The 26,897-nt window shown below is 54.2% G+C and overlaps 11 protein-coding genes across 15 annotated transcripts; 4 read left to right on the plus strand and 7 right to left on the minus strand.

The window, feature by feature from the left end:
* Positions 1–1,210: 1,210 nt before the first annotated feature.
* Positions 1,211–2,404, minus strand: PV07_08118 (uncharacterized protein). The gene has a single exon (XM_016395249.1). The coding sequence runs from the start codon at positions 2,232–2,234 to the stop codon at positions 1,266–1,268; it is 969 nt and encodes a 322-aa protein (XP_016248668.1). The 5' UTR covers positions 2,235–2,404; the 3' UTR covers positions 1,211–1,265.
* Positions 2,405–2,821: 417 nt separating this feature from the next.
* Positions 2,822–4,528, minus strand: PV07_08119 (uncharacterized protein). Its single transcript, XM_016395250.1, has 3 exons — positions 4,058–4,528; positions 3,385–4,005; positions 2,822–3,314 (listed from the first exon to the last, which is right to left on the minus strand). Exons 1-3 carry the CDS (start codon positions 4,064–4,066, stop codon positions 3,282–3,284), a joined length of 663 nt encoding a protein of 220 aa, XP_016248669.1. The 5' UTR covers positions 4,067–4,528; the 3' UTR covers positions 2,822–3,281.
* Positions 4,529–4,712: 184 nt separating this feature from the next.
* Positions 4,713–6,194, plus strand: PV07_08120 (ribosomal protein S2). The gene is made up of 2 exons (XM_016395251.1): positions 4,713–4,793; positions 4,842–6,194. Exons 1-2 carry the CDS (start codon positions 4,763–4,765, stop codon positions 6,056–6,058), a joined length of 1,248 nt encoding a protein of 415 aa, XP_016248670.1. The 5' UTR covers positions 4,713–4,762; the 3' UTR covers positions 6,059–6,194.
* A 1,247-nt stretch (positions 6,195–7,441) lies between these two features.
* Positions 7,442–9,502, plus strand: PV07_08121 (uncharacterized protein; the record flags this gene model as incomplete). The annotated part of the gene is made up of 2 exons (XM_016395252.1): positions 7,442–8,192; positions 8,253–9,502. 2 exons carry the CDS (start codon positions 7,442–7,444, stop codon positions 9,266–9,268), a joined length of 1,767 nt encoding a protein of 588 aa, XP_016248671.1. The 3' UTR covers positions 9,269–9,502.
* A 1,432-nt stretch (positions 9,503–10,934) lies between these two features.
* Positions 10,935–13,381, minus strand: PV07_08122 (the record flags this gene model as incomplete). 3 transcript variants are annotated; one of them, XM_016395255.1, is made up of 4 exons in its annotated part: positions 13,358–13,381; positions 13,117–13,275; positions 11,700–12,990; positions 10,935–11,607 (listed from the first exon to the last, which is right to left on the minus strand). In XM_016395255.1, the coding sequence occupies exons 3-4, from the start codon at positions 12,794–12,796 to the stop codon at positions 10,935–10,937; spliced, it is 1,770 nt and encodes a 589-aa protein (XP_016248674.1). In that variant the 5' UTR covers positions 12,797–12,990; positions 13,117–13,275; positions 13,358–13,381. The 3 variants fall into 3 exon arrangements, with proteins under 3 accessions (XP_016248674.1, XP_016248672.1, XP_016248673.1); XM_016395253.1 differs by having other exon boundaries at positions 11,700–13,275; XM_016395254.1 differs by lacking the exon at positions 13,358–13,381 and having other exon boundaries at positions 13,117–13,325.
* Positions 13,382–13,504: 123 nt separating this feature from the next.
* On the minus strand, positions 13,505–14,596 carry PV07_08123 (uncharacterized protein; the record flags this gene model as incomplete). The annotated part of the gene is made up of 1 exon (XM_016395256.1): positions 13,505–14,596. The coding sequence occupies one exon, from the start codon at positions 14,594–14,596 to the stop codon at positions 13,505–13,507; it is 1,092 nt and encodes a 363-aa protein (XP_016248675.1).
* Positions 14,597–16,978: 2,382 nt separating this feature from the next.
* On the plus strand, positions 16,979–19,791 carry PV07_08124. 3 transcript variants are annotated; one of them, XM_016395258.1, is made up of 3 exons: positions 16,979–17,772; positions 17,827–18,833; positions 18,937–19,791. In XM_016395258.1, the coding sequence occupies exons 2-3, from the start codon at positions 17,896–17,898 to the stop codon at positions 19,169–19,171; spliced, it is 1,173 nt and encodes a 390-aa protein (XP_016248677.1). In that variant the 5' UTR covers positions 16,979–17,772; positions 17,827–17,895; the 3' UTR covers positions 19,172–19,791. The 3 variants fall into 3 exon arrangements, with proteins under 3 accessions (XP_016248677.1, XP_016248676.1, XP_016248678.1); XM_016395257.1 differs by having other exon boundaries at positions 16,979–18,833; XM_016395259.1 differs by having other exon boundaries at positions 17,827–19,791.
* Positions 19,792–19,902: 111 nt separating this feature from the next.
* On the minus strand, positions 19,903–22,168 carry PV07_08125 (uncharacterized protein). The gene has a single exon (XM_016395260.1). It carries the CDS (start codon positions 21,719–21,721, stop codon positions 20,138–20,140), a length of 1,584 nt encoding a protein of 527 aa, XP_016248679.1. The 5' UTR covers positions 21,722–22,168; the 3' UTR covers positions 19,903–20,137.
* A 1,002-nt stretch (positions 22,169–23,170) lies between these two features.
* On the minus strand, positions 23,171–24,754 carry PV07_08126 (uncharacterized protein). The gene is made up of 2 exons (XM_016395261.1): positions 24,308–24,754; positions 23,171–24,254 (listed from the first exon to the last, which is right to left on the minus strand). The coding sequence occupies exons 1-2, from the start codon at positions 24,562–24,564 to the stop codon at positions 23,357–23,359; spliced, it is 1,155 nt and encodes a 384-aa protein (XP_016248680.1). The 5' UTR covers positions 24,565–24,754; the 3' UTR covers positions 23,171–23,356.
* A 230-nt stretch (positions 24,755–24,984) lies between these two features.
* Positions 24,985–26,472, plus strand: PV07_08127 (pre-mRNA-splicing factor slt11). Its single transcript, XM_016395262.1, has one exon. It carries the CDS (start codon positions 25,132–25,134, stop codon positions 26,272–26,274), a length of 1,143 nt encoding a protein of 380 aa, XP_016248681.1. The 5' UTR covers positions 24,985–25,131; the 3' UTR covers positions 26,275–26,472.
* Positions 26,091–26,887, minus strand: PV07_08128 (uncharacterized protein). Its single transcript, XM_016395263.1, has 2 exons — positions 26,568–26,887; positions 26,091–26,516 (listed from the first exon to the last, which is right to left on the minus strand). The coding sequence occupies exons 1-2, from the start codon at positions 26,800–26,802 to the stop codon at positions 26,422–26,424; spliced, it is 330 nt and encodes a 109-aa protein (XP_016248682.1). The 5' UTR covers positions 26,803–26,887; the 3' UTR covers positions 26,091–26,421.
* Between the last annotated feature and the right edge of the window lie 10 nt (positions 26,888–26,897).

The following is a 26,897-nucleotide window of genomic DNA, read 5'->3' on the forward strand; positions in this document are numbered from 1 at the left end:
CTGGTTGAAGTGCTGGTCGAACCCTCGCCGTCGAGAAATTCTGCACCGCCATCGCCCGTGCAAGTGTCCCCGACCGGGCAACACCCATACACGCCGTTGTCGCCTTTCTGGCACACTGATTTCGACGAACAACCACCTTCGAGATCAGGACAACAAGTATAGTCGCTTGGGATGCAGAAGGCGCCGCAGACCTTGTCGCCCGTGTCGCAAGATGTCGCGTTTCCAGTTGACCGGCTTAAAAGAGTGTGTTCTGACCATGCTGAGGTCAGGAGGGGGAGGGCCCCGACCACCACAAAGAAGAGTGAGCGCATAGTGGTGGCGTCTATGTGGGATTTGGTTCGTGGCTAGATGCGCAGTCGCAACGAGGATTCCGAGGTATGGCGCGGAACGTTTCGCAGACAGAGTCGCCTTGAAAAGAGGGCAAAAAGCAAAAGGAGAGGACGCTCAGGTGCAGTGGTGCTGGGCAACTCACAAAGTGATTATTGAAGAATGACAACAACAGAGGCTGTTTAGAATTGGACGCCTAGGAAAGTGGGAAAAGTCACCCTGAGGGCTCGAGGTTGCGGATATGTACTCGGATTGGGGAGCCAAGCGTGCAACTTCACATCCAGACGGAGAGGCTGGCGATCCTGGCAATAGGTACCACTTGAGATCAGTCCACTGGATCCTGACAGGTGGAATAGAGCACACAGCCAGAGGAAGAGTCGGCTAGACAAGCATTCACGCCGAGTGCCTAACTGTACTCCCCATACTAAACTCAGAGAAATGAACATCATCCAAGACACAAGGTGAAATTGCGTTGTCTAGATGCTCACGAGACAAATGTCACGGCGCGTTTCGAAGTCAGGCTGGGCGATGCTGGGGGGAGACAAGGCGGGGCCAATGAAGACGACGCTTTGTGCTACCCTCCCACGGCTGCCGAGAGGTTGGAGGACCAGGCCAGATCAGGGGCGAGAGATCGAGTGGCGGGCCAGCGTGGACTGTGCTCCGTATTTGTGACCTGGAGGAAGGAAACCTCGTGAGGCGCAGCGTCGAGGGCGAAGCAGGAGAAAACAACAACAAGGCGAACAAGAAGACAAGAAGAGGCGGATCGCATGCCAAGCGGCAAGGGCCCAGCGCAAAAGGAGTCTAGTGGCTTGGCACTCAGGGGCTGGTTCCCCACTGCGCAAATCATCAATTCATAGTAGTCCACGACCATCATTTCACTGATCAGCTGACCAGTGGCCACCACTCTCACATCGAGTCCAGCATTCGTCTATCCCATGCTATCCTAGATCCTTCGGGACTCCGTCAAAGCGAAAGGTCAACCCTCTGAAAATACCCTGCTCGGTCAAGATGCGGCATCGCACAACTTCATACTTGTCTGTCTCGTAAAATCTCAACGCGTCCTCCTCGTCTCGAGACCGGACGAGGAACGCGCTTCCAACCACCTTCATGTTGGCCGATCCTGGCGAATCCACTAGCGCCTTATATTTCCCCGACCAGAGTCCAACTTCACCACCTTCGATATGGGCTGGTACAAGAGACGGTTCTGTGTCCAAGTTGAGGTGATGTTTGAGGACCTCGGGATTGCCCAGGGTACCGTAAAAAAAATACCATACAGGATATTCGTCTTGTAATGGCCGAGGGATGTCCTTGTCGTCGTCCAGCCGGTTCTGGGGCATGGTCGCGTCCAGCGCAAGGGTTGGAGCTATGCTCTGTGAACAGAGACTCTTCTTCGCCTTGATCAAGCGAACGATAGTAAGTTGGAAGCCGCCGTGATGCTCTGCGACCCAATCCAGCAGCTTCACTCTCGTCACCCCATCGATCTGGCAGAAATCTACTTGCCCATGATCACCTGCTCCTGTCGCCATCGACGGAGCCTCCTTTAAGCCAGCAACGTCCTTAACTTTTTCCGGTGAGTCGAGAGGCCATGTGAGCTGCATGATGAACGTGCCAGACACGCATGGAGCGGCAGTCAAGCCACGAGCTTGTTGCTGGTTTTTGAGTGAGTACTCGTATGCTTCCCGGTCGTAACCTTCCGCCTCTTTTCGGGATTTGACTGTATCCCAGAGCTCGTCAGTTATCCGCGTCTTCGAGTAGTTGCTCCGGTATTCTTCGATGCGGCGAACGGCCTCTGGTTTCGCATAGCCAAATATCCGTTGCCATCGTGCGATGTCCCGCTCTGAGATCGTGTCTTCTTGTACGACTGAGACGTTGAGAGCCATGCTCTCCAGTTCCGCGAGGAGGTCCATCGTGATTCTTCAAGTGTTCGCCTTCAGTGTAGGGACGAGCAATACCTTGCCGTAGCCAGAGTTGGCACTGAAAACGGAGGGAACAGGTAGGATTGTGATCAAACACAGAATCTGGCAGGATGCAGGGAATTCAGCAGTGTTTAATCCAAGTCAAGATGCTCATACTTCACAGCATCTTAAAAGAAGGGATCTGCACAGGCAGCAGCTGGTGTCGATGCGCGGCGGGTGGTCGTTGAGGTCCTCACCGCGAAAACCTTATCTTGGAGCCTCGACAAGTGTCTGCCACTGACGAACACCCGAAGCCGGACAAGCCAACATCTCTCAGGCCTGACGTACTCAGCAGATTGTATACGTCTCTGAAGTTGCCGCGACCTCCAGCCGAGTCTCGAGCAGAAAAAAAGGACAGAGTCGACGTGTGCTTGGCCGTATGGCGGCCATGGAGCTCTGAAGTCTGGTTACATCCATTATGAGAAGCTCTGCTTCGAAGCCAGCTACCAGGCAAGCCAGTCTTGAGGGAGGGAGGAACCTTCTGATGGCGCAGATCGGACAAAGAGGATCCGGGCTACGCTTCATTTCAGCCTCATACCCTCAAGCGTCCAGCTCAACCACCCTGTCTTGTATCATCCCACAGTCTAGCAGACACTTGGCCCTTTTAGTGAGCTGGTTTGATCCAACCTTTGGATCCACGCTGGACAATATTTGTCAACCAAAAGATCTGCTAGCGAGCTTCGACTATGGATTTACTGTGGTACCCATGATGGAAGGCTGGATCGAGACCCAGAATCTGGCTCACGCCCTCTTTGACCAGTCAAGACCCGTACACAGTTTTAACATTACACAGAAAAAAAAAAGACTAAAGCAGTAAAGCAGTGCAACAGTGCAGACAACCCCCTTTTCACCCATCACTACCAGTACAAATCCAAGCATGCTCCAAGGTGCCGGAATGCTATGCAGGCGTCCTCAGCAGTGCGGATCGGGAAAAGAAACCAAATCAACGCTTCGAAAGCGGAATTCCCACATCGGTATCACGAAACATGGCCCATACCCTCACGATCCTCCATAGCCGCTGTCAGCCGCATCCTATTCTGCCGTGAGCATGTAAAGGGCGTGAGCAGGATCGAGATTTGGGAAAGGATTTTAACGAACTTACATCCAGGGCCTGATTCACCAAGGCATCGGCTTCTCGATTCCACTCCCGCCCAATCCTCCAGAATCGCACCGCTCCATCCTGCTCCAACTGCGTAATAGTGCCATGCAGCTCGCGAATCAGATCACCGTGTTCCACAGGGGTGCCCTTTCTGGTCATGAAGCCGTTCTTCTCCCAGGTCCAGATGTATTCACCAAGGCTCTTCGCCACATAGTCCGAGTCCAGCTTGATGATGATCTCACGCCAGCCGTCGATGTCGCCTGCATGTTTCATGCCTTGGACAATTTCGAGAGCCTGGCGGACCGCCTCAAGCTCGGCACGGGAACTGGTTTGCGGCGCACTCTGAGGTACCAGCCCGTGTGCATTGCGGGGGCAGTTTGGTCCAAAGAAGACGCCATAGGCGGCTCGAGATTTGGGGTCGTTGCGATTGTTGCCGCGGGATCCTCCATCGACAGCAATCACCATGGTCCGCATGCGTGGTTGCCAGTGGGCCCCAGGGAACGGGAAGTTGTAGAGACGTGAGTATTTCCATTTGGGGCTGTACTTGACGAGGTAATCTGGATCAAAAGTTTGTCGTCCATACCGTCTGGTCTTCCTTGGATTGAAGTTGCGTCGTGGGCGATCCTACTCTGTCATTAGCTTTGGAACAGACCTGATTTGTCAAGGTTGTGCTGACCATTTCCATGACTGATCTCTCGATGATCTCGCTGCAAGCTGGAGGTTGTTGACGATCAAGAAGCAGGAGGTAAACAGGATTAAGTCAAGAAGAGCTCTATTTTCTGTCCCGCCCTTTATGAGCTTCTACTGCCACCGGGCCGGACCTTGGCACTGGCGCCCACCCGAGATATCAAACAAAGGCCAAACATAGCGTCCAGCAGAGAAGCAAGACTACATCAGTTTGTATATGTTGAGAGAACGCAGGAAGCCGTCAACAGCACTGAGATACTGGGGGATGTGTGTTTCGTGTTGGCGGGATCGTGCAGCGGAAAGAATGATTTCCGGACCTACTGTCCAAAGGGGGGCTTTTTCGTGTTTGAACCTGAGTCCGCTCCGGTGGCTGCTGGCACGCCCGAAGCATCCATTCTGGAGCAGTTACTTGAGTAAGTGTGAACATGGCTGTACGTCTAGCTCCGCATTTGGATCATATCTCAAAGCAAGAGTCTGAAACAAAGCATGACTTGAGCATAGAAAGAAATGGGCACTCAATGTCAAGGCTGCGGCCAAGCCTAGCTGCAGCTGTTGTTTGCCGTGTTTGCCGCGTTTGGTCTGTTTGCGCGTTCAAGTTTCTTCCTGCCAAGCTCTAACCCCGACACCAGCTTCAGTGGGAGAGACGGAAAGTCTCAATGCGACCTGTCCAGTTTGAAGCCAGAACCCAGCAACCATGATCATCAGACAGTTTTGTGCCCGGCATGGTATGTACGGCTTGACAGTGATTGGCGTGTTCTTCTAATGCTTTTTAGGGCGGACAGTGTTGACGCAGTCATCGCGGACGGTCACTCGAACATATGCAACAACTATCTCCGCCGACAATCCCACATTTCGACCCTCAGAACGAGATGCTAAAGGGACGACTAGAATACCAGGCCATCCCGACGACCCCTCAAGCATCCTTGACACGATTGATCGCGCTCCAACGGCCGCGACGAGGCTACTAGAAGAAATGGTCGAGTCGCACCACAAATCCATCCGTGCTCTTCAAGCAGACATCAATGCACACGCTACTGCTCGAGCAACGTCGAAACCCGCATCCGGCTCGACCTCAAGCACTACTCCTCCATCCACTCAAGATGCCCTGCCTTTCCGAAATCTAAAGGAGTTGAACCGTCACCGGCGCGCAATGCAGAGAGCTACTCGTCAAGGGACGCATCTATCACAGACATATGACCCGTCTACAATTCTTCGCAGGCCTCCAACAGTGGATGAACTCACTCTCCCCATGTTGCTGGCCAATCAGACCCATCTCGGTCACCATACGTCGTTGTGGAATCCTTCGAATAGTGGCTACATATTCGGCGTAAGAGATGGAATTCACATCATCTCGTTAGACATCACCTATGCCTATCTAAAGCGTGCGGCAAAAGTGGTCCAGGCGGTGGCAGAACGTGGTGGTATCATACTCTTCATCGGGACTCGCAAGGGCATGGAAGAGATCATTGTCAACTCAGCAAAACTGGCGGAAGGCTACCACATTTTTCACCGATGGGTCCCGGGTGCACTGACCAACGGGCAGCAAATCCTGGGAGACTGTGGCGTCAAAGTGGTCGATATCCATGACAATCAATTACCTCAGTACGATGATATCCTGTCGAGAGGCTATCATCAAGTCATGCGTCCAGATCTGGTGGTTTGCATGAACCCGATCGAGAATCAAGTTTGCCTGCACGAGTGTGGGATATTCAACGTCCCTACGATCGGAGTCATTGACACCGATGCAAATCCCACCTGGGTGACGTATCCGATACCTGCGAATGACGATTCCCTGCGATCTATTTCCCTCATCGGCGGTGTGCTGGGTAACGCGGGCAAGGAAGGCCAAAGGCTGAGGAAACTGAGAGCAGCGACGGAGGGGCGCGCGACGTATGACACCAGCGTGCTACAGGACAAGCTGGTTGCTCTGGAGGAAATGGCCGCGTTGGATGTGCAGCGAGGCGATAGCGACAGTGCTGACGCAAACTGAAGCCCGGAGAAAAGGTCTGTCTTGCGAATCCTCTGACCAGCTAAATGGATGCTGGGTCAGACAACATCTGTGTACAGATTTCCATGTGTACAATACTTATTTACCTGGCCCTTTGAATTATAACACATTACAAGAGCTCTCGTTCCAGAATTCTCGAACCCAATAAGCGCTTGTCTATGCTCGGGTCTGCAATCTCCAACCCAACTATCCTGGACCAGGATACACTACACTACGTATTTGCGGACGAGTATACTCAGCCTTCAGTCCAGAGGAGGACCTCGTTCTTGATATTTTTCCCTTGCTGGGAGGCTCGCCTATCTCGGGAGACTCGCGCCGGATTCACTGACAAGTTGACGCCATCAAATCCTGGTCACCTCGTGGAACATATTGGGACTTGATGCCTCTGACATTCCATAATCGGCTAGACACAACTCATTGTAAAACAGCGTACCGCGAAAGCACCCCTTCCCTGCGACCTTGTTCAAAAAGCAGCAGGAATTTTGGACCTCCACTGGCCGATTAAGCCTTGCTGAAGAAACGTCTATCGTGTTTCATAATCTCTTTCAAAACGCCCATCGAGCAGGGATACGCCGTTGGGATCGTCGTCGTCGTCTTCTGCATAGTCCACTTGTAGGACAGCACACGTACGCTCCCTCCTTGGCTTAAGACGCCCCAACCCGAGGATATCATCAAAATGAATGGATACTTGGGGCCGTGCAAGTTTCTCCCCCATCATGGCTTTAACGTGGCTCATTCTACACTTTAAGACGTGCCATGTGTAGCTGGACGGACCTACACATACTTTTGTTCGACACTGGCTCGAAACATTTGCCCCGTTCTCCAAGACGCTCTGACCCGGTCACCTCGTGGAAAGCATGTCATCGGTGGGTGTGTATTGGAGCCCCCGAGGAACAGCAGGCGACGATCATACCATGCATATTTCTCTTGTTCCACAGTCCGACATCCGCTCTTGTTGCCCCTCTATTCGACTTGCGGCCTCTGGTTCAAGCAAGATGGGATATGGTTTGTTATAAAGTGGTAAACTGATGCCAGCTGCCCAAAGCCGTGGTTTTGTTTCCTTCAGCCGCTGGCGTGCCCCTTGCTGTTTCTGCTTTGTTTTGCTCGGTTGCAGCCTGTTCTGACCGTAAGCTGGCCTGCACGCTTCAGACTCCGGCTGCATGCCTTTTCTTATTCTTCCGGTTTTGACTCTGTCGTCCACTTTGTCCGGGGTGCCTGTGGATAGGAGGCATCTGGATTCTCTCTGCTTAAGATTTGACAGCCTCGACAAGAAAAGGCTGGATTCTGATATCGTTGAGGGAGGTGCCTGCATGACCTCAACGAAGGTGCGCCCGTACAAAGGCTGTACGGCGTGGCACTAGAACGATGCTTCTCCCAAGTGGCTACTGGGCTACTGTCTTCCAATCCCACGACCCCCTTCTAAGAAGAGAACCCAAGAATTCGGACGCACCAGGCTTGCAGGATAACAAGAACGGTCCTCCTGGACCGGAAGGGAATCAAAAAGGACCACCTGCTCCTCCTGCTGTCGGAGTCACTATAACCAGTGAGGCTCCCCCGATAGAAACAGCAACTGCGGAAGATCTTACCGATTCCCAAGATCCATTTACTCCTCCAAATCCCCTTACTCTACTCCCAAGCCCACCTGTTCCTGATATCGTCACACCACCTTTCATTCTCCCTACCGGTGTTCCTGCGCCACTGGCTACCGACGAGCCCTCCTTTCTCGCCACCACGACTTCGTCGCTAGACCCAACGTCGACATTGTTCTCGAACTCGGTCACTTCAACCAGCCTTACGGAAAGTATCTTGTCCAGCACGTCGTTCGACTCGACTACATCTCTCGTCAGTCCTAGCAGTTTTATTTCACAAGCTTCAACTGCCTCCAATACTCTGTCGGTCGCCGGCACAGCAACGCAGGTGTCAACGCCAACACAGTTGATTCCCGTGACGTCGGCTCCAGCAAAGACAACATCTCAGTCAACCATTCACCATACAACTAGCGCGACTGTAATGGAGACACCATGGGGTTATCAAAGCCAAAATGGCACCACCGTGTCCGAATCTCATGGGACTCTATCGCAAGGACAAAAAGCAGGGATTGCGGTTGGAACGCTTGGTATGTGCCTGTCCCATTCCCACCGTGGCCTCTCGACTCCTCGTGCTGACAGTTGTGCAGTTGGCGTCTCTTTGATTCTGTCGCTGCTGTATTGGCTCTTTAGATGGCGCAAGAGTGGACAACTTCTTTCAATGCCGAGATTTGGACGGCGCCAGCAACCCGAATCTCCAAATCCGCGCTGGCCCCGTAACCGACCGTTCAACGTGTTACCCGATCCTCCCATGGAAGAAGCTGGTTTGAGCGATGATCCAGTCTGGAATCATCAGGGAACCATTGCGCGACCTCCCATGATCGCCAAAGTGCGGCAGTCACTACCCAGATCCCTTAGGTTCCTTGGGGTCAATCCCTTGGGCATGAACCCAGTGACACCTCCAGTGTCCAGGCCCAGGACCCCAACCCGCAAATCGTTCGCCTCGTCAATCTTCCACCGGCGCTCAATTGCTTCGACTCTCCGCAGCGTCTCGGTTCCCCCAAGCGAGGAACATCCCGTGCCAATGAGAGGTCCGCACTTCCTGCGACCACTTCTCATACCTCCCTTCAGACTCCAACCGGCAGCCTCGATGTCTGCTCACCTTACGGAAGCTACGAAAAGCGCCTCGGCAAGCACTCACTCCTTGGCGGTTCCGTCCCAGACACTCTCACGCGCAAGCCAGCAGCAAGGGCACAGCACATCGTCCGCAGACAGAGATCCCCGATCTGCCAAGGCGATATTCGACCGCACGAAGCCTCGCTTACCGTCCAAGTTGCGTGCTGCCGCCACCGCTGCTGCTGCTGGCAGTGCGGGCTCAGACCTGCCACAGAGATCTGCACAGGATGTTCCTCGATCGCCCCCGGTGCCGCTCCGGCCGGTCATGCCTCAGCGACCTGTTTCCACATTGTCCGCCTCGTGGAAGAGGGAGAAGATTCTGCGTCCCTCCAACTCATTGCTAGATAGCCATCTAGACATCTTGAACGCCAACGCCGGGAACGGGAACGGGGACGGGGACGGGGACGGGGACGGGGACAGACCTCCTCCACCGCCTCCCAAGAGTCCAAGGAGGACCTCGGTCGCGGTGAGCGGCAAGACAAAGGAGTGAACAGTGCCCCAACCTCCAGTTTTAGGTACCCCTCAAGCGGATGCTTGCCATTGTCATTATTATGGTGCAGGAAGTGTGGAGCAAATCGTCCAAGGACAATCACAAGGTACACACTCCGTCAGAACAGAGAGTTTCGCCGTGGACGAAATGCATTTGCGATATCCGGTGCTTCAGTGAAAGCTTGTATATTAGAGTCTCCTTTTGGCTTGTTGCCATGTAGAAAACATTCCACCAGCCTGGCCGGCAGTTCTACGCCTGACCACAGAATGGAGTTTGGAGGCATTCGCTCCTTGACTTTCTGTAGGCTGGGGGAAGAAGGTGGACTGGGACATCTCCAGGATGCCCTGCCCTGCCTTCCTTTCCTCCTCGCCACGGCTTTTCTTTTTCTGTACCCAACCCGCCGAGATACCCATCCCCTTTGCCTGTGCCGTAGATTCCTACCTTTTTGTCAAGGCAAAACACAGCCTGTAATTATAGAGTGAAACCGAAACCCGCTGCGCAAACCGAGACCGAGCCAGAGATCGCAATAACAATAACAACAGAGGACTCACTCACCTGCCATCTCCCACAATCCCTCCCCAGCAGCGCGAGTGGCGCCTGGGACCGAAAACGGCCTTCCAGAGCCCTCTGTTCTCCTTCTCGGGATACGCCTCGCCCAGCCGCCACGGGGGACTGATGCCACTCCTGACCTCCCACTCTCTGCTCATCGCCGCGAATCCGCTGAGGCCGCTTGCGGCGCTGCTCGTGCTTGTGTGTTTGCTCATGCTCGTAACGGTGGTGGTGGTGCTGGCTGTGGTGGTCCTTGTCTCCGGAGTCCCTGGAGGAGACCCATCCACATCGCCCACCAGCACCACCATCACAGCACCATCGTCACCATCGTCACCACTCTTCCTCGCTCGACGAACACACGCGGCACACCGGCGCTGCGAGACGACGCACTCCTCACGCGGACGAACGGGCAAGGGCCGGCAAGCGCGGTACGGACACCTCGGTGCGGGCGGACAGGTCTTCTGCACGACGACGCGGTCGGCCAGGCCCATGCGGCCGGAGCAGGTTGGACAGAGCAGCCTGGTGGCGCCTGTGTAGCACATCCTTTTGTTCTCTTCTTCTCTTCTCCTCTTTGAGACTTTACCTTGCTTTCTCTCTTTGTTTTCTCTTCTCGTTTTCTGGGGCTTTTTTGGTAGGGAGAAGGGCCTGTCGAGGTGTGCTTCAGCAGCGGTGTAATCTTGGGCTACACTGGGACAGATTTCTCGAGTATCGTGCAAGGTCTGGTGCTGGATGGGGGCAAGGGCGTTTCATAAGCTTTTCATGGCCGGCAGATTGAAACGCAGGCTCATTGTCCGCGCAGTTCAATGGACTCTCACAAGGACAAATGGATCAAAGGGTCAAAGGATCAAAGGATCAATGGATCAATAAGTGGTTATTGTTGTGCTGTCGTGAAAGAGAGCCCTCGCCTTGTTCTTTGGCCGGCGATGCGATGGTAGTGATGGTCGGAATGGCTCTTCGTGCGCCTTGAGCATTGAGCCCATCCAGCCTGTTTCTTCTTGCATCACCACCACCACCACCACCACCATGCTTGCTCACCCGCGTCCTTATTGGCGTGCCGTTCTCCCAGGCCATGACTGACGATCCGCTGCCCCCTTTTTTTTCCTCTCCTCTCGTATCGTCATCGCCTCCTGATCTCGACGCGGATGTCTCCATCCATATTCAACGCCCCATTACCCGCGTACTGACGCCTGACGCGCGGAAACCCAGCAGGATTCGCGCCGTCCGTGCTCACGTACTCGACGAACCGCACCTCAAACCGGGTTAGGAGCGTGGCCACCGCGCCCAGGATCTCCTGCCGGGCGAACACGCGGCCGGGACACGCGTGCGCGCCGCCGCCAAAGGGGAAGAACTTGCCCGCCGCCCACGAGGTGGTGGACGTCTCCCTGCCCGTGTCGGGATCACGGCGGAGGAATCTCTCGGCGTCCCACCCGTCGCTTCCCTGCGGCCGATGATGGCGGTGGTGGTCGTCATCCCAAAACCGGGGGTCGTGGTGGCTGAACGAGGTCGGCGCCATGATCAATTCGCCCTTCTTCAAGAGGTAGCCATCCAGCACCGTGTCCGTCGTCAGCTGCCGCGTGACCAGCAGGTCGAGGTAGTGCCGCATCGTCTCGTGCACGGCCGAGTTGAGCAGCGGCTGGGTCAGCAGCGCCGAGATGTCCACGGTGCCGTCGTCGGGTCTCTTCGCGCGCTCGACCTCGCCCTGGATCCTCGTGAGCGTGTCCTTGGGCGTCATGGGCGAGAGAATGTGAGCGAGCAGCCAGCTTGTAATCGGGATGACGTTTGATGAAACACTTGAAGCACAGACAGACAGCGTGAGTAAAAACAGCTCAGCCATATAAAAGAAGGATATAAACAAGACAGGAACTGGGTTCTTGGTACTCACGCAAACAGAAACCCGATATCAAAGGCCGCTCTGCCTCGTGAACTCAGCCCCCTCCGCTCATAGAATCGGTGCCTCGCCCTCATGACCTTGGATCCAAACAGTGGCTCCCAGTCCGGCTCCTCGGGCGGATTGCCGCCACACTCTGCCCGCGCGGCCTCGACCCATTCGGCCGTCCGGTCGAGGATCGTCTCAAGACAGGCGTAGGCGCCCGGTTTCACGAGTTTGGGCAGGCCGTAGAACCTCGCCAGGAAGGTGGCGTCGTACGCCCAAAACTGCTCGGCCAGGTCTGGATTCATCTCGAGGATCTTGGTCCCTAGCAACGCCGTGGTGGATGCCTCGAACATGATCTTCTTCAACCAGGCGAGCAGGTCGATCGTGGTCCACTCGTCTCCGACCTCGGTTGCGCCATCCAGCGCCGCGGTGAAATATGCCATGAACTTGTTCGTCAGCGCGTTGGCGGCGGTCTGGTGGAGGAGGAACTCGTGGTTGATGGCGTCCATGCTGAGACGCTTGTCCTTTTCCTCCTCCTGCGGTACCGCGGCGTCCGTTGTCGTGGCATTGGCATTTCGATTTCCGTGACCTCGACCCAGGCCCGGGGTGGGAGGGAACATGATTTCGGCGTCTCTCTTCGAACACCCCAGCGCGTCCACCGCGATCTGCCGGTTGAACAATTCTCGCGACACCTGTCTGCTTCTGAACAACGCCTGTACGGCCGTGGCAGAGTTGGTGATGTGGACCCGCTGGCCCGCGAGCAGGACCGTGCAGAACTGGAGGTTGGTTCCCGTCTTGTCGAGTTTCATCTGCAGCGTGCGCCAGAAAGACCCGGGGTTTTCATTCAAAAAGGCCCAAGCATGGCCTAGCCACGGGATTGCGTAAGGCAGAACGGGCGGCTTTGTAGGGATCGCTTGCGTCGCAGCACGCCCGGATTTGAGGGCCCTGAACTTCTTGACCGAGAGGGAAAACTGGATGGTCGTGAGCAGCCATGTTAGAAGGCAGGTGGCGCCGATCAAGAGCGGGACAGAAAGGAGGATATGGAGGAGGGATGGCGTTTGTAGAGCAGGGATGGGAACGCTTTGCAGCACATGGGACATGGCCATTGCTGGCTTGATAGCTCAGAGTTTGGAAACAAGGAGCTGGTGATCCACGCTGGTCCGCATGGGAGCTGCTCTTTGACCGTCCCTTCGACGAGATATAGACATCCGCATTGGCACATTGAATGAACGTCGCTTTCCATTCATCCATGACCGCGCATTGCTCGTATACATCGCTGACATCACGTGCGTGTGTAATCCTTTGAACCCATATCAGAATCAGGAAGAACCGGCGAGGAAGCGAGGGAGATGATGCGTGTTCTATTTTCTGCGTCTGGCGTATGTGTTCATGTCAAGTGATGACCACAGGATGACTTTCAACTCACATAGGCAAATGCTGGGTGGTGATGATGGCCCAAGTACTTCCACCACCCCCGTCGTAGCTTATCTCGGACTTTTCTGATTTTCTGACAAGCCACGCGTAACCAAGGCCTCCAGACACGTAATCGAGACAAGTCAACACGGTGTTCGGGCGCTTGTCAGGTCTGGGGGTTTGCGGCAGGGTTAGCAGAGGCTGATGATCGGAGGAACACACACTCATCCATAGAGACGAGAAAAGGAGCATACCTCCTGAATGAAAGTCCATTATCCCACTTGATACTTACCTACCTTTGTCCAACTAACCCTTTCCAAATTCCCCAAGACATCTTTGAGTAAAACTAACCACCGCAGCCTCGAGATCCAGCTCGAAACGATTACTTCCACTTTTCTTCCTCAGTGATATTCTCTTCCTCTTCCACTTCCTCTCGCTCTCGCAAAACTGCCCCATCCTCCCTCTTCGGCCAAGCAACGTTCACAAACCGCCCACACCAGCTCATTGTCCTCCGTTTGAAAAAGGTCGCCTGGCGGGAGGAGTTGCAGGATGTCTCTGGGGATCTCAAACTGGACTTCACGGTGCTCCCGGTCCAAGGAGTACTCGATGTCGGTGACACTCAGACCATATCGGTCGAGGAGCATCTCGAATGGGATATCCAGACCAGTCGATGCGCGAGACCGGGTGGAGACGGTGGTGTCGGTGTTGCGGGTCTGGCTTGTCGAGGCTGAAGACTCGCGGTGCGACTTGGTGTGACGGCGGGCGAGCATCATTGAGACGAAATTCAGAGAGATGCCATTCGGCGGCAATCCACGAGAACGGCCGCCTGTGCGGTGTGATGAACGATCACCTCTGTGGCTTCGGCGTCTCTCAAGAGCGTTGTCATGTCGGGATGAAGAGGTTGACACGCTCATATCCCCAAACATGTCTGACAGTGTTCTGGAGCCATCCCTGTCTCTTCGTACGACAAGTCGGTCTTCATGAGAACGTTCATGCGCATCCACTCGCGAGCCAGAAGTTGACACAGTACGGGATCGAGAAAGAGAAGACCTGGAATCGCGCTCATGGGCGGCGGAAGACCGGTCTCGACTGTCATTGCGGGATGTACCAGTTCGAGATCGTGAGCCGGTCGTAGTGGCTGTGGTCGAGCGATCGCGATGGTCCCTTATAGTGCTGGTGTTAGAGTCAATGGTCCATGTTCTAGAAGCTCCAGAACACGCCCCAGAGCGCCCAGAACCTCGCTCCGACTCACGGATCACAGAGCGAGAATCTTGACGTGTGCTTGAGCCATGGGAATACCGATTGTCTCGATCTATGTGGCACCTTGAGCATCGCTTAGCCACCTCCTCTTCACGTTGAGGCAGGGGATGGCGGTTGCGATAGCGACAATCACTTGAAGATGAGCAAATCTTGTCCACCGTTGGATAGTCAGCAGAGGTGAATCTGCAATGACAGTCCGGACAGACAAGCAGAGTGGAACGGGTATAGCACATTTTGTAGACTGTTTTCGTGGCAAATGGGTAGGTTGGTATAGATGGCGGGTGTTAGAATCGGTTGTTGGTAAAGTGGTTGGGAGATGAGACGTAAATTTTGCTCACGTCAAAGGCAAAGTCGGGGTTTATGTCAGTTGCAGTGACCTCTCCTACCAAGATGTCTATGGTAGAGTCTCATTGTATCGGCTTTGTTCACACAATGGACGAAAGCTATCGGCGGTCAAGACACAGATTATGTGTACCCACGTTGAAAGCCGCTGTCTCGCTGATCGTGGCTTTTGTTTTTGGAAAAACAATGAGCGACCTGTATGAACAGGGAGCAATGCCCTTTGTGGTGTGTGAAATCTGTGAAAGGCGAATGATGACAATGGCCCCGACTCCAACAAAGCAAGCCAGAGCTTCGAGTCCATCTGCGTGAACAAGAGGTGCCGAGTGCCTGAGAACAAAGATCAGAAATTCATGGACATCAACTTGTGGAGAAGGGTCAAAAGTAGCGAGCAAGTGCCAGCAGACGGCACTATGGCTTCCCAAGCATTCTGTGAAGCGCAGCGCCTGAGCCGGATAATGACATGGTTGAACAAGTGTAAAGACGAGAACATTGTAGGTATCCTTTTGAGGCTCATCGCCTTTTCGACGAGAAATGCGAGAAACGTGCACGCCACCTCGCGCCCACACTCGCCCAAAGTGTCCTGTTTTGTCAATCTTATAGTAGTGAGTCCAGCCTCGTGAAAACGCCCAAACAAGCCGCAATAACCTATCAGCACCGATGAGTCAGGATTGCGTTGATGAAGTCGACGAGCTTGTACTCACCTCAAGCTGTAACTCCTTGTCCTTGTTCTTCTCGACCTCTTCTGCAATTACTTGGCCAATGTTCGCTCCAATGCCCTGCTGTCCGCCAGTCCTCCTCGCGAAAGGCCATTGTGAATATTCTGCCAACAGCTCGTCTACTTGGGCAAAAGCCCTCTCTCTTGCTTCGTGGCTCAAGGTCACCAGTGCATTCTCAAGCACGTTGGCTGCATAAGCGGCACAGACCATGCTGACCGTTCTCAACATTCTGAAGTCGAGTTCGGCGGGAAGGAACTGTGAAGGAGGGAGCACGACGGTGCGGCTGGAGCAGATGTTCCGTACGCGCTTGCGGATTTCATCTTTGGCGGCGGGGTCGACCACAGGATGGGTGGCCATGTCGAACAGGAGGAAGTTTCGTTTCTCGGTGCGCAGGATGCCTTTGTCCACGAGGCCCTTGGCAAGTCGTTCGCGGACTTGTTTTAGTTGATAGCCGATCTTCATCAGATTCCAGGTCTCCCCTGTACAGGGAACGTCAATGGATTATCAGGCACGGCAGGGCTAGGTTTCCACGCTTACCGCTCAAGAGATCGATCCAAGAACTGACACTCATCTTCTCACTCGTCTTCATCAACTTCAGAGTTTCGTCTAACAGAACTTCTCCAGTGAGGGTGTCGTCAATGACTTCGATGATTCTGTCGGCGAGCGGGAACCGTCTCCTCGACGAGTCTTTCTGCATGCTGATCCTGCCTCGGAATGCCAGTTCAATGACTATGCAGCCTCGCAAGGCATAGGAGATATTATCGTTCCAGAATGACAAGTATCCCTAGTGACGTCGGTCAGGGTGTCTGGATTTTGAGAAATCTTGTTCTGGTTGGTTACCTGCTTATCCTTCAGCCCCAGGAGCAGAACCTCTTCCATCAGGGTCAGCTTGGGTTGTTTACTCCGTTCTGCGCTCTCGCTAATGTCTCGGGGATCATAGGCGATCCGGTGGCCATTCTCGCTGGACTCGTAGGCGGTTTCGGGGGAGCGGTCGTTGTATTGTTTAGGGACAGGGGAAGTGACCCGGCTGGAGGACTCGTCGTCTCCGTTGGGCGACGTGGCCCCTCCGGCACCACGCCTGCGCGTGAGGCCTCCTTGGGAGGCCATCAATGTAGAGGAGTTTGCGCTTCACCAAGGTATATGCAGGATAATGGGGTGTGTGGAGGGTGTTGCCAATGATCTCGTGCCTGGGCCTTTTTTCCGCCGAGTAGTCGCGGCCTGCGGGTTGCGCAATGGGGGCTCTCGAAGGACTCAACGTTCAGCGGAAAGGGGCCCAAAGGAGGCGGGATGTTGGATGGTGATTTGGGAGAATGAGCGACGGAGGGAACAACAGAATGATATCGACGGCCACAGGCATAGGAATATTGGGTTGTTGTATGTTCTGTCAGGGCTGAAGACCCCGTTAGTACTGCATGCTGGCTGGTGCATGCTGCGCGTTGTATTGCCTGAGGCTCGTTTCGCAGAATAATCTGGCGCCAAGTCTGCATCCCCCCGTTGCTTCATCTCCACTGCCAGTCACTAATTACTGCGTTTCTGCGCTTCCAGCGGTATCTGAACCTCTAACAATAATGTCTCCCTGCCTTTCCTTGCTTGTTTGCCATATATACCTATTCCACTGCTATGGGGCAATTCATGTTTGGTTCTCACATGCAATGTTCAGCCCAGGTGGGAAGGAGATCTCATGCTCAATCACCTTCTCCGACCAATGTACCTGTATCTGCATTTAGACACACACTCACTTCCCCCATATCTTGTTCTTTCTCGCTCCCATGTGCTCTCACCAGGGAGACGTGCCCTTTCTCCTGATGGCTCGACTTATATTCTCTCCCAAAGTCTGCTCTAAGCGAGACCAAGCATACCCAATGGCCTCCTCCTCCCCTCCTTCGGCCCTACTTGTCCGAGAATACCAATTGCCACTCCTCCGCATCCGCAAACGGCCGGCAAGATCCAAGGGAAAGGAGACAAGAGGAGGCCAATCCTGGCGCCGCTCAGCAACTTCTGTCTATTGCATGGCGCCACATGCATTTTCTGCCCTGATTGGACCACCGGAGGACGCCGTGTCTTTCTCTGGGAAAGGATATACGAACCGCCATCCCTCGAAGGCGCATCCCTTCCCTTTCCGAATCCGTCATCTAGCCCCCCGGACCACGGTAGCACAGCTTACTTCTTGAACCTTCTCCTCTGCTGCGGGGTGTGGCACAAAAACGTGAGGCATCTCATACTGCTTCCGCTCGAGGTTGTTGAGGAGTTTCCTGGTGTTTCATCACTTCTACTATTTGAAGATCCTCATAAGACCGAGCGATCGACCGCGGGATAGTGTTCCGACGGAGCTATTCTCAACCGTCTCCAAAGTAAAGTTGCCACCGTTTACCCCAACATCCATCTGACGGTTTGGTTTTATACAGGTGAATCCGGCCAAATTTACCTAGGTAGCCAGCCTGGTACGAAGAAAGAAGGGAGACCGCGCATCTACCATGAGCACCAAAATCCCTCTCATTACACTCGAGGAGCATTTCATCTCCCAGGCTGTCCTCGACTACTATGCATCTCAAGGCGTCGACACGAGTCTTCCAGACTCCATGGCCCACATCATGACCGCCCTCCGGGAGGTCGGGCCCAAGCGTCTTAAAGCTATGGATGGTGGCCGTATTAGTCTTCAAGTCATCTCTCATCGACCAAACACTATCCCCGTCCCACCAGAGGTCTGTACAAAGGCGAATGACGAGCTTTACGAAGCGATCAAGGCGTCGCCCTCCCCGGACCGCTTTGCTGCATTCGCCATGCTGCCGATGCTACACCCGGAGGAAGCGGCAAAGGAACTCGACCGGTGCGTCTCACAGCTCGAATTCGTGGGCAGTCTCATCGACAACACTGCCAATGGGCGCTACTACGACGATCCCTTTTTCTGGCCCATCTTCGCCGCCCACGAAAAGCTCGACGTCCCAGTCTACCTCCACGCGATACCGCAACCGATTACTGAGGCCACGCCGGCGCCATCGTTCCATGGGAACTATTCGCCGCAGGTCTCAAACTTCCTCGCCAACCACGGGTTCCATTGGCACAGCGACGTTGCGCTGCACGTTCTACGACTATTTGCAAGCAAACTCTTCGACACGCATCGGCACTTGAAGCTTTTGCTGGGCCACATGGGCGAGACGCTCCCTTTTCTGATTGACAGAATTCACAAGCTCATCCAGCGGACCTGGCCGCATGCCTCAAAACCGAGGCGTCATCTTCTGCAAGTCTGGCACGAGAACATCTACGTCACGACGGCAGGCATGTTCAGCCTGGCGCCCATGGCTTGCCTGATCCACATGTGCTGCGCCGACAAGGTGCTGTATAGTGTAGACTATCCGTTTTGCAGCCACGAAGACGGCCTGAAGTTTATGTACGCGTTAAGGGAAGGTGCAATGTGAGTGTCCCCTTTCCCTTCTTGCTTCTCGACTTGTTCAAGAGACCTTTTGCATATTGCGAGAACGGACAGGTTGACAATTTTCTCCTTTCCGCCCATGCAGGATCAATGATCAGGACTTTGAAGCAATCGCATACAAGAACGCCGAGAGACTGCTCGACGTCAAGGTGCCGGACGACAACGAAGTGGGGATGGAGGTCGAAGGCGACGAGAACCAAGGCGAGGCTGACAGGCGGAGCATGCCCTGGTTGACGAGCACGACCAGCTCGGGTAGCCTCAACGGCGACGGGGCGGCCTTTCCACACAGTCCGCTCGAGACGGTCAGGGAGGAGAGATAGGTTGGGCCGAAGGTCCAAGGTCCAAGGTCCAAAAGTCTAATGTTCGAATACCACCTAATAACGACGACAACGACAAACGTTATACAAGACTCGGATTGACAGTTACCACATTAACCTCGAACTTCAACAGCAATCAACCGACTGCCGCGGTTTTGTGAGGTATAAAGTCTCACAGAACTCAGACAACAGTATCTTTCTACCTACAACGCGATACGTGACGACATTGCGGCAAGACAAGTGAGAGGGGGGTACGGAGGAGGGAAGAGCAGTGTGGTAGTCGGCAATCCGTGATCAACGACAAGCTAGATTTCTTCATCCCTCGTCAATCTTCTTCTTCTATTCTTGAACCCGAGCCACGAACGGGCGGTGAGAGACCAACGGACTGATGCTGTGCTGAAGGACAACCCAGCCCCGAAGTGTCGGACAGGGGAAAGTGGGGGCTTTGAGCAGGAACATCTACCTTCGTATTCGTCGTGTGTTTACCGAACCATTCCATATATATGAAGAAACGACTTCACACCTCCCGTTCTCATTCTCCTGATGGAGCTTGCTTCTACAGTATAATCTCACCATCCTGGAAAAGCGAGATGGTCGGGTGTGCGAGAATATCAGCTACGAGGTACACAACCTGTGTAGCTGGATCAACCATACATTCGCTCTTCTGATCGTTCTCTGGTTCATTCGCTCACTCGTTCACGTAAAGCCGATAGTTTACGTCGCACCCAAAGAGATCGAAAACGAGAATAAGTATGTCATTTTTGCACTGTCTTCCGCTGTGTTATTCTACCAGGGAAAAAGAAACGTCGTGAGCCCTGTCTGCCATCCAGTCCTGCAGCCTGATGACATCCAGGCAGAGTACTTATTGATGCCCAAAGACACCACCGTCCAACCATGCATCCTCCTTTTCTAGCCAGTGCGTATCAACATTGGTTTTCGTAACAAGGCAAAGACACGCTATTCGCTGATTTAGAACAACATCAACCCACCACCAAACAAAAATCCCAGAGTCACTACACCTGCCGCCAACAAGGTCGTCATCTCAGCAGGAATTGCGCGGAAGTTGGCATTCGCCGCGTTGGAATCGCCAGAACTGCTTCCACTGCCAGAGCCAGAAGTGCTCGTGGCCGTGCCCGTGGCGGGTGTCAGATTGAATGTTGCACTCCTGGAGGTACCGCCGCCCAATTCCCCTGTGGCAGTGGCCGTGGCTTGCGTGATTTCTGGGTTGCCAGTAAAGGTTTGGGCCACGCTTGCGGCTGAGGCCGTCGACACGACATTGGGGATGCCGCCCGAGGCCTGGAACGCTTGGATGTTGGAGTTGGCGTCAGTAGCGTCAAAGTTCGTTTGAGCGAGACCTATTTGGTTGTTTTCAAGGTCGTAGACCACATAGGCGCTGCGGAGGAAAGAATCTCCGAACAGGATGGGGTCGCTCCCTGCGGCGTCGATGGCAAATGAGCACGCCAGATCGCCGTTCTGGAACGTTGGTTGAGAGCCGTCTGTTGTGAGCAAGGGAGTGACAAACTCGGACAACGAGACATTGACAATGGGGCCACCTTTGCCGCCGAATTGGAAGGAGAAGGTGAGATCATCGTTGGCGAGAGAGCAGCGCACCACATTGCCAAACTGGGGGTCTGTCACCACACCGACACCGTTGAAGATATTGTTCGCGATGTCGTCAGGGAGCAAGGTGTCTGTGGTGCCGGAGTCGAGGATGGCAGGTTGAGGCGAACTGGGGGAGACGTCTGAGGTCTGGCCGCCTCCAGAGACGGTCAGGCCGGTCCAGGCGACAGTGAAGGAATCAATCACGCCGGTTTGTGAGTCGATTTGGATGGGGAGAGAAACCAGGTCACCGTGGTACTTGTTTGTGTCTACACCACCAAAGAGAATAGAGCCGGTATTCGAGTCCAGATCGTCCAGCCATAGAGAATACGCAAGGGCGTTGATGAAGCCCTCATTCTTCATGACGTTGATGACATTGGGGTAGGTGAAGCCGTCAAACGAGGCGGAGGCCTCACCCAGCTCGAATCCAATGCCCATGATACCGATTGCTCGGGTGTTTGCTTGCTGGGCAGCAGCCATGGTCATGTTTGTCAATTTTGTTCCACCGACGTTCAGCACATCAGATATGTATTGCCCGACAACTTGAGAGCCGTCGACGTACTGGATCTGGAACTGGGGAAGGTTGGGATCGACGAAGGTGGAGGAATCATCGGCATTGTACGCTCCAAACTCGGAGCAGCCATCGTTTTGTTGACAGATCTCTGCGTTGGCTTCAGGGAACCAGATGTCTGACGAGCCAGTGTCCAATTGCAGGGAGAACGGTTGCCCCGGTGTGCCCACGGTGCAATTGATGAAGTAGAGCAAGATCTCGTTGTCCAAGCCCGCCTTGATGGTCTTGGACTGACGTCGTGTCAGGTGAGGAGCGTCCTGCGCAAGGACGCGACGCTTTTCGAATGTGAAACCCAGTGTGCCGGCGCCGGGAGCAGCAGTCACAGGGGCGACGGAAGCGAGCAGAGCCGCTGCTCCCAGAGCAGCCGCCGCAAACTTGCCCATGGTGGGAAGAGGCAGAGGATTGCTTGGAAGGATGGACAGTGAGAGGACGAGGTCCTGAAGATGTAGCAGCAACGGAGTATTAGGGATATGAAGCCCAAGAAAGCCAAAAGCAAAGGAATGACGATGAGAATGATGATGCTGAAGAAAGCGATGGTGCTGCTACAAGTAAGAACAACAGCAAGGACAGTGATGCAAAGAAGAACAAGAATCAACCAAGGTTTATACAAAAGTTGAAATGGAAGAGTTGGCAGGATGGTGACTGCGCCTCTGGTTCTTTCCTGGTCCCCTCCAGGAGAAGGCGCAGACTGGGCGACGCAACCAGCAGCCATGACGGCAACAGCGGCCAGTCGGGAAAGGCGCTTGAAGCATCTGGCGAGGGTTCGATGACGGGATGGTCGCGGGTGAGATGGGCGTGTGGGAAAAGCATCGAGGGAAATTGTGCAGCACTAGCAGTTTGTCAATGGCAGATCCATGTGCCGCCCAGCGAATCGCAACGGCTAATAGGTCCCTGGAAGAAGCCCTCCCCCCTTAGGCGGCCTGCCCTGGAAAGCTTCGGGATCTTGGTAACCGCTAGGCAGGCTGATGGTTTTTGGGGGTTACAGATGGATGATGGGCTAGCTGAGCTTCAGCCTTGGGGGGGTTGGGGTTGCTTGGCTGGGCTCTAGGGACCTAGCAGGCGAGCCCAAGCAACTGGAACCTCCCATGTTTAGGTCGAGAGGAACTTCATCTTAGGTACAGAGTAGTACCCAAGGGGTGCGCGCATCACTTGGGATCGCCATCATACAGAAGAATGAGTTGTCCTCCTAGAACACGACTCTGAGCGCATTCCTCACGGCTGGACTCCGTATATCCACGTATGCACCTGTTGACCTGGATGTACTCCGTACCTGAGCCAGGTGGTACAAAGATGCGCCCTGCTGACGTTCTGAAACGGACAAAAGCTGCCCTCGCACACTGTCGGTTTCAGATCATCAGTCACAGCCCTAATAGTTCAACTGGTTAGCCCTGCAGCCCCCAGGCCGCTACTGCTCGTGTTAACCAGGCGAGCCGAAAGGAACCGTTCATCCCAATGATTCCACATCATGGGCTTCCGCTGCACCCACGGCTGGAATTGGCTGCTCGGGTATTGAAATTTGCTGTGTAACTCCTCTCTCGTCCATATCACCAACTCACCAATATTTCACGCATGGCGTTTCTTGGTACCGAGTACAATGGTCTAGACCCAAGATTCAGCGTGTGACAGCTCTATTATTGGAAAGGGAAACGGGCATTGAGCCATGTCCAGCTGGCCTCCAAATGTCCACGGAAACCCAGCGTTTGCCACACGCCAATGCCGACGAATTCACTGTGGCGGTGCAAGCGTCACCACCTCCCTCATGCGACCTCTCGCACGCCCTTCCTCCGGCGGCAACTGTTTCGATACCAAGTCATTGAGGCTGAAAAGAAATTGCCACAAGGAATTGTATCCGTCCATCGTGAATACAGCAGGACCCGGTATACATATGTACAATCACTGAATTAGGCTATAATGATGCAGCAAGCACCAGAAGTGTGCCTCCGTCTACCTCTACTGATCACTGTCAAAGCTACTCCAGAAACGCCCTTTTTGTTGATTTCATATTCCTGGTGGCCTTCTCAAGCTTTGGGTTTCCGCGCAATCATCAAGTACATGGGCGTGAACAACTTCTGTTTCCCGCCAGCGACCAAACAGTCAGCCGCTAGTGCCAGGCTGTCTGCCGTCTTCTGCGTGCCACGAGGCATCATTCTCAGAGTCTCGCCAACCCCAATAAACTTATGGATCAACCCGCGTCCCCACCATGTCATGCGCCCGATTGTGAAGACGTCGCCGAGGCTGCCCATGTATTTGAACTCCCCTGCGAGAGGGTAGTACCACGGGATCGCGTCCGGTCTCTCGGCGAGATCCTCGTGGTGCTCCAGCTCGAATCCAGCGGCTTTGATGGCGGCCAACCCTTCCGAGACCTTGACCATGTTGGAAATGCCGTCTCCCTGCTCGATGCCAAGTCGGATCTCGCGGTGCTGAGGACTGTCGTTGTCGTAGTTGTCGGTCATGAGCCATTCATACACACCAAAGACACCGCCAGGCTTCAACACGCGGAAAATCTGCTCATATACTCCCTGCAAGCTCGGGGCGTGGACTGTGGCTTCGATGGCATATACGGCGTCGAAGCTGTTCTCAGGGAAAGACATTTGCATGAAGTCGCCTTTGACAGCGGAGAATTTGTCTGCAATGCCCTCCTTCTTTGCGTATCGTAGTGACCGTTCAATCTGATAGTCGTTGTTGTTCAGTCCAACAACGTTGGCCCCAGTGAATTTGATCATCTCTCGAGCAGGTCCCCCAACACCACAGCCGACATCCAGGACGCGCCAATTCTCTTGCATGTTCATCTTCAAAGCGAGGTAATGCTCATGGCGGGCAATGGCCTTGTAGAACGACTCGGCTGCAGCAAAGCGGCAGAAATGGAACGAGGTGCCCCATCCATATTCGTACAGATCCGTGGCGAGGTTGTAGTAGCTGCCCATACAGTTAGTGAACACGTCATCAATGCCCGGAAAGTCAACACCCACTGTCTTGTCAAGGTGGCGTATTCGTCTCTTCGTGCCTTTCGGGTTTCTTCAGTCTCAGTGGCTGCCGATTTATTGTCCCAGTGTTTGAAGTACTCGTCGATCGCAGCCTTCTGCGCCGCTTTGTCCTTGGTACGCATGGCCATCAGCCCACCAGATGCTTCCACCGACTTGCCATGAAGCGCCTTGTTGAAGGCGGCATCGCGGGCGTGGTCCTCCTGCTCGAGGACCGTGACTGGGGAGGTAGCAGAAGGGGCCATGTTGAGACAGCCGGGGTGGATATCTGGACAGAGGTGCAAGTTGGGAAAAAGCTGGAGGTGATGCGTCTCTCTGCCTCAATTGTACTTGTACAAGAATGAGCGACAAGCGGTCAGTGACACGATCCGGAATCAAAGAGCGATACGGCTTGACGGCTGCTGCTATTGGGGTTCAAAAAAATATACTGGCCGGCATTGTTTCGCCCGGCGCAATCACCAATGGCCTGATTCTCAGCTAGATCTCTTGGCAGGGGTCGGCCATGCAGTTGTCTTCCCCCAGCGATCTGGAACTGAATCCTTCCGCAGCAGGCCACTCCCAACGGGGTGTTTCACGTGATACTCGGGTAACTTTCTGTGTTTCGTAATGCACGTGCAGAGAAATTGGGCGAGGCTGACTTTTCCCCGCCGTTTTTGTGTCCGACGACGCATTATCCAGCATTTGTCAGGCAAGTGCTACTTCGTCAAAGTACTTATGCTCGAGCAATCCTCTTATTCTTCCTGAAGTCAATAGACTAATATCTTCCCTGATCCATATCTTTTTGCCATTGCCTGCAATATCCCCTCGCCACCATGGCACCCCCTCAGATCAAGCAGGATCTGAACCGCTCTGGCTGGGAAACGACCGATTTCCCTTCCAGCTGCGAGAACTGTTTGCCCGATAACCCCTATGTCCAAATGCTGAAAGAAGAATTCGGAGCGGAATGCAAGATATGCACTCGTCCCTTCACAGTCTTCCGCTGGAAAGCCGATCGAACCGCCCGAACCAAGCGAACAAACATCTGCCTCACTTGCGCTCGGCTGAAGAATTGTTGTCAGTGTTGTATGCTCGATCTGTCTTTCGGCTTGCCCATCACAGTCAGAGATGCTGCTCTCAAAATGGTTGCGCCAGGTCCGCAGTCCAGTATAAACCGGGAATACTACGCCCAAGAACACGAGAAGGAACTAGAGGAAGGTCGTGGCGCAGTTGAGGCATATGAGAAGACAGACGAGAAAGCGCGAGATCTGTTACGCAGACTAGCCAACAGCGAGCCATACTACAAGAAGCAAAGACGACTAGAAGCAGAGGGTTCGCAATCCGATCAACAACAACAACCGAAAGAGCAGAAGCAAAGTGGTTACGGCCCCGGGCCTATAAGGACTGCAGACTCGAGAAAATCCGGAAACGCACACCGCGGTGGAAAGGCGGGACCCGGTGGCGCGAGAGCAGTCACAGTGGCACGCCCTCCTCAACCCGAAGATTGGCTGCCTCCCTCTGATCCCAACATCACCTCGCTCTTCGTCACTGGCGTCGAGGACGATCTTCCAGAACACGCCATTCGTGCTTTTTTCACTCCTTTTGGCCAGATCCGGTCTATTGTCTGCTCGCACCGGGCCCATTGCGCATTCATCAACTATGCAACAAGAGAAGGAGCCGAGGCTGCAGCGGCGCATTGCCAAGGGAAAGCAGCGATTCAAGGATGTCCGCTGCGAGTTCGGTGGGGCAAACCGAAACCGCTTGACAACACAGACCGGGAGCAGAAAATGAGCTGGGCAAGAGAAGGTCGGGAAACTGCAGCTGCTCTCAAAGCTCAGCAGTCTGGTCAGAGAGCCATCACCACTGGTAACAGCCAGGCTCAAATTGAGGGTGCGGATGTTGAAGGAAATGCGAGCTTCACTGTGGCGCCCCCACCAGGTCAAGGGGAAGTCACCTATGCCAGTTTGGCTGGTGATTAAGCTTTTCGTGTCAAAGGTATCTTTATCTGTACAGAACAGCACGGCGTTGCGACACAGCATGCAACTGGCATGCAATGGCGAGAACAGGCCGTCCACTGGGTATCATCATGTGTTCACAAAAATGAACAAATCCAAGCTTTTGATTGTTCATACACCACCAACTTTGATCTTTCCGCCTTTACCGAGGGGATTCTTGACGGTATCATTATCGCCTTTCTCTGTGTCCTCGTGTATATTCAGCCCTGCGTCATAGGTTAATCTCGTGTCCATTCCGACAATAGGGCGTCACATACGTATCACATTTGAACCGTCGACCAGCTTGCCTTGCACGACATTGTGTCGTAATATTGACGCTACACCCTCAGCGTGTGCTATGCCCTTGATCGCCTCCTCTGAATCGGGGTCCATTGTCCTTAGCGTCTCGAACCCAGTGCGTGCTTGCATCCGGGCAGCATGGAGGAGATGGTAGTCGTCTTGAAAGGCTGTGCGTGTCGCTCGAAGTAGGTGCCTGTAGGCCGCCAGCGCCATCTTTGTCGAATTGAAATGAGTAAAGAGTGAATGGAAGGTGAAGGGCGCTATGGGACCGGTAGTATTCACTTCACTTGAACTAGACGGTCGGCGCA

This window comes from Cladophialophora immunda (genome assembly GCF_000835495.1).
Source record: "Cladophialophora immunda strain CBS 83496 unplaced genomic scaffold supercont1.4, whole genome shotgun sequence".
Lineage (NCBI taxonomy): Eukaryota > Fungi > Ascomycota > Eurotiomycetes > Chaetothyriales > Herpotrichiellaceae > Cladophialophora > Cladophialophora immunda.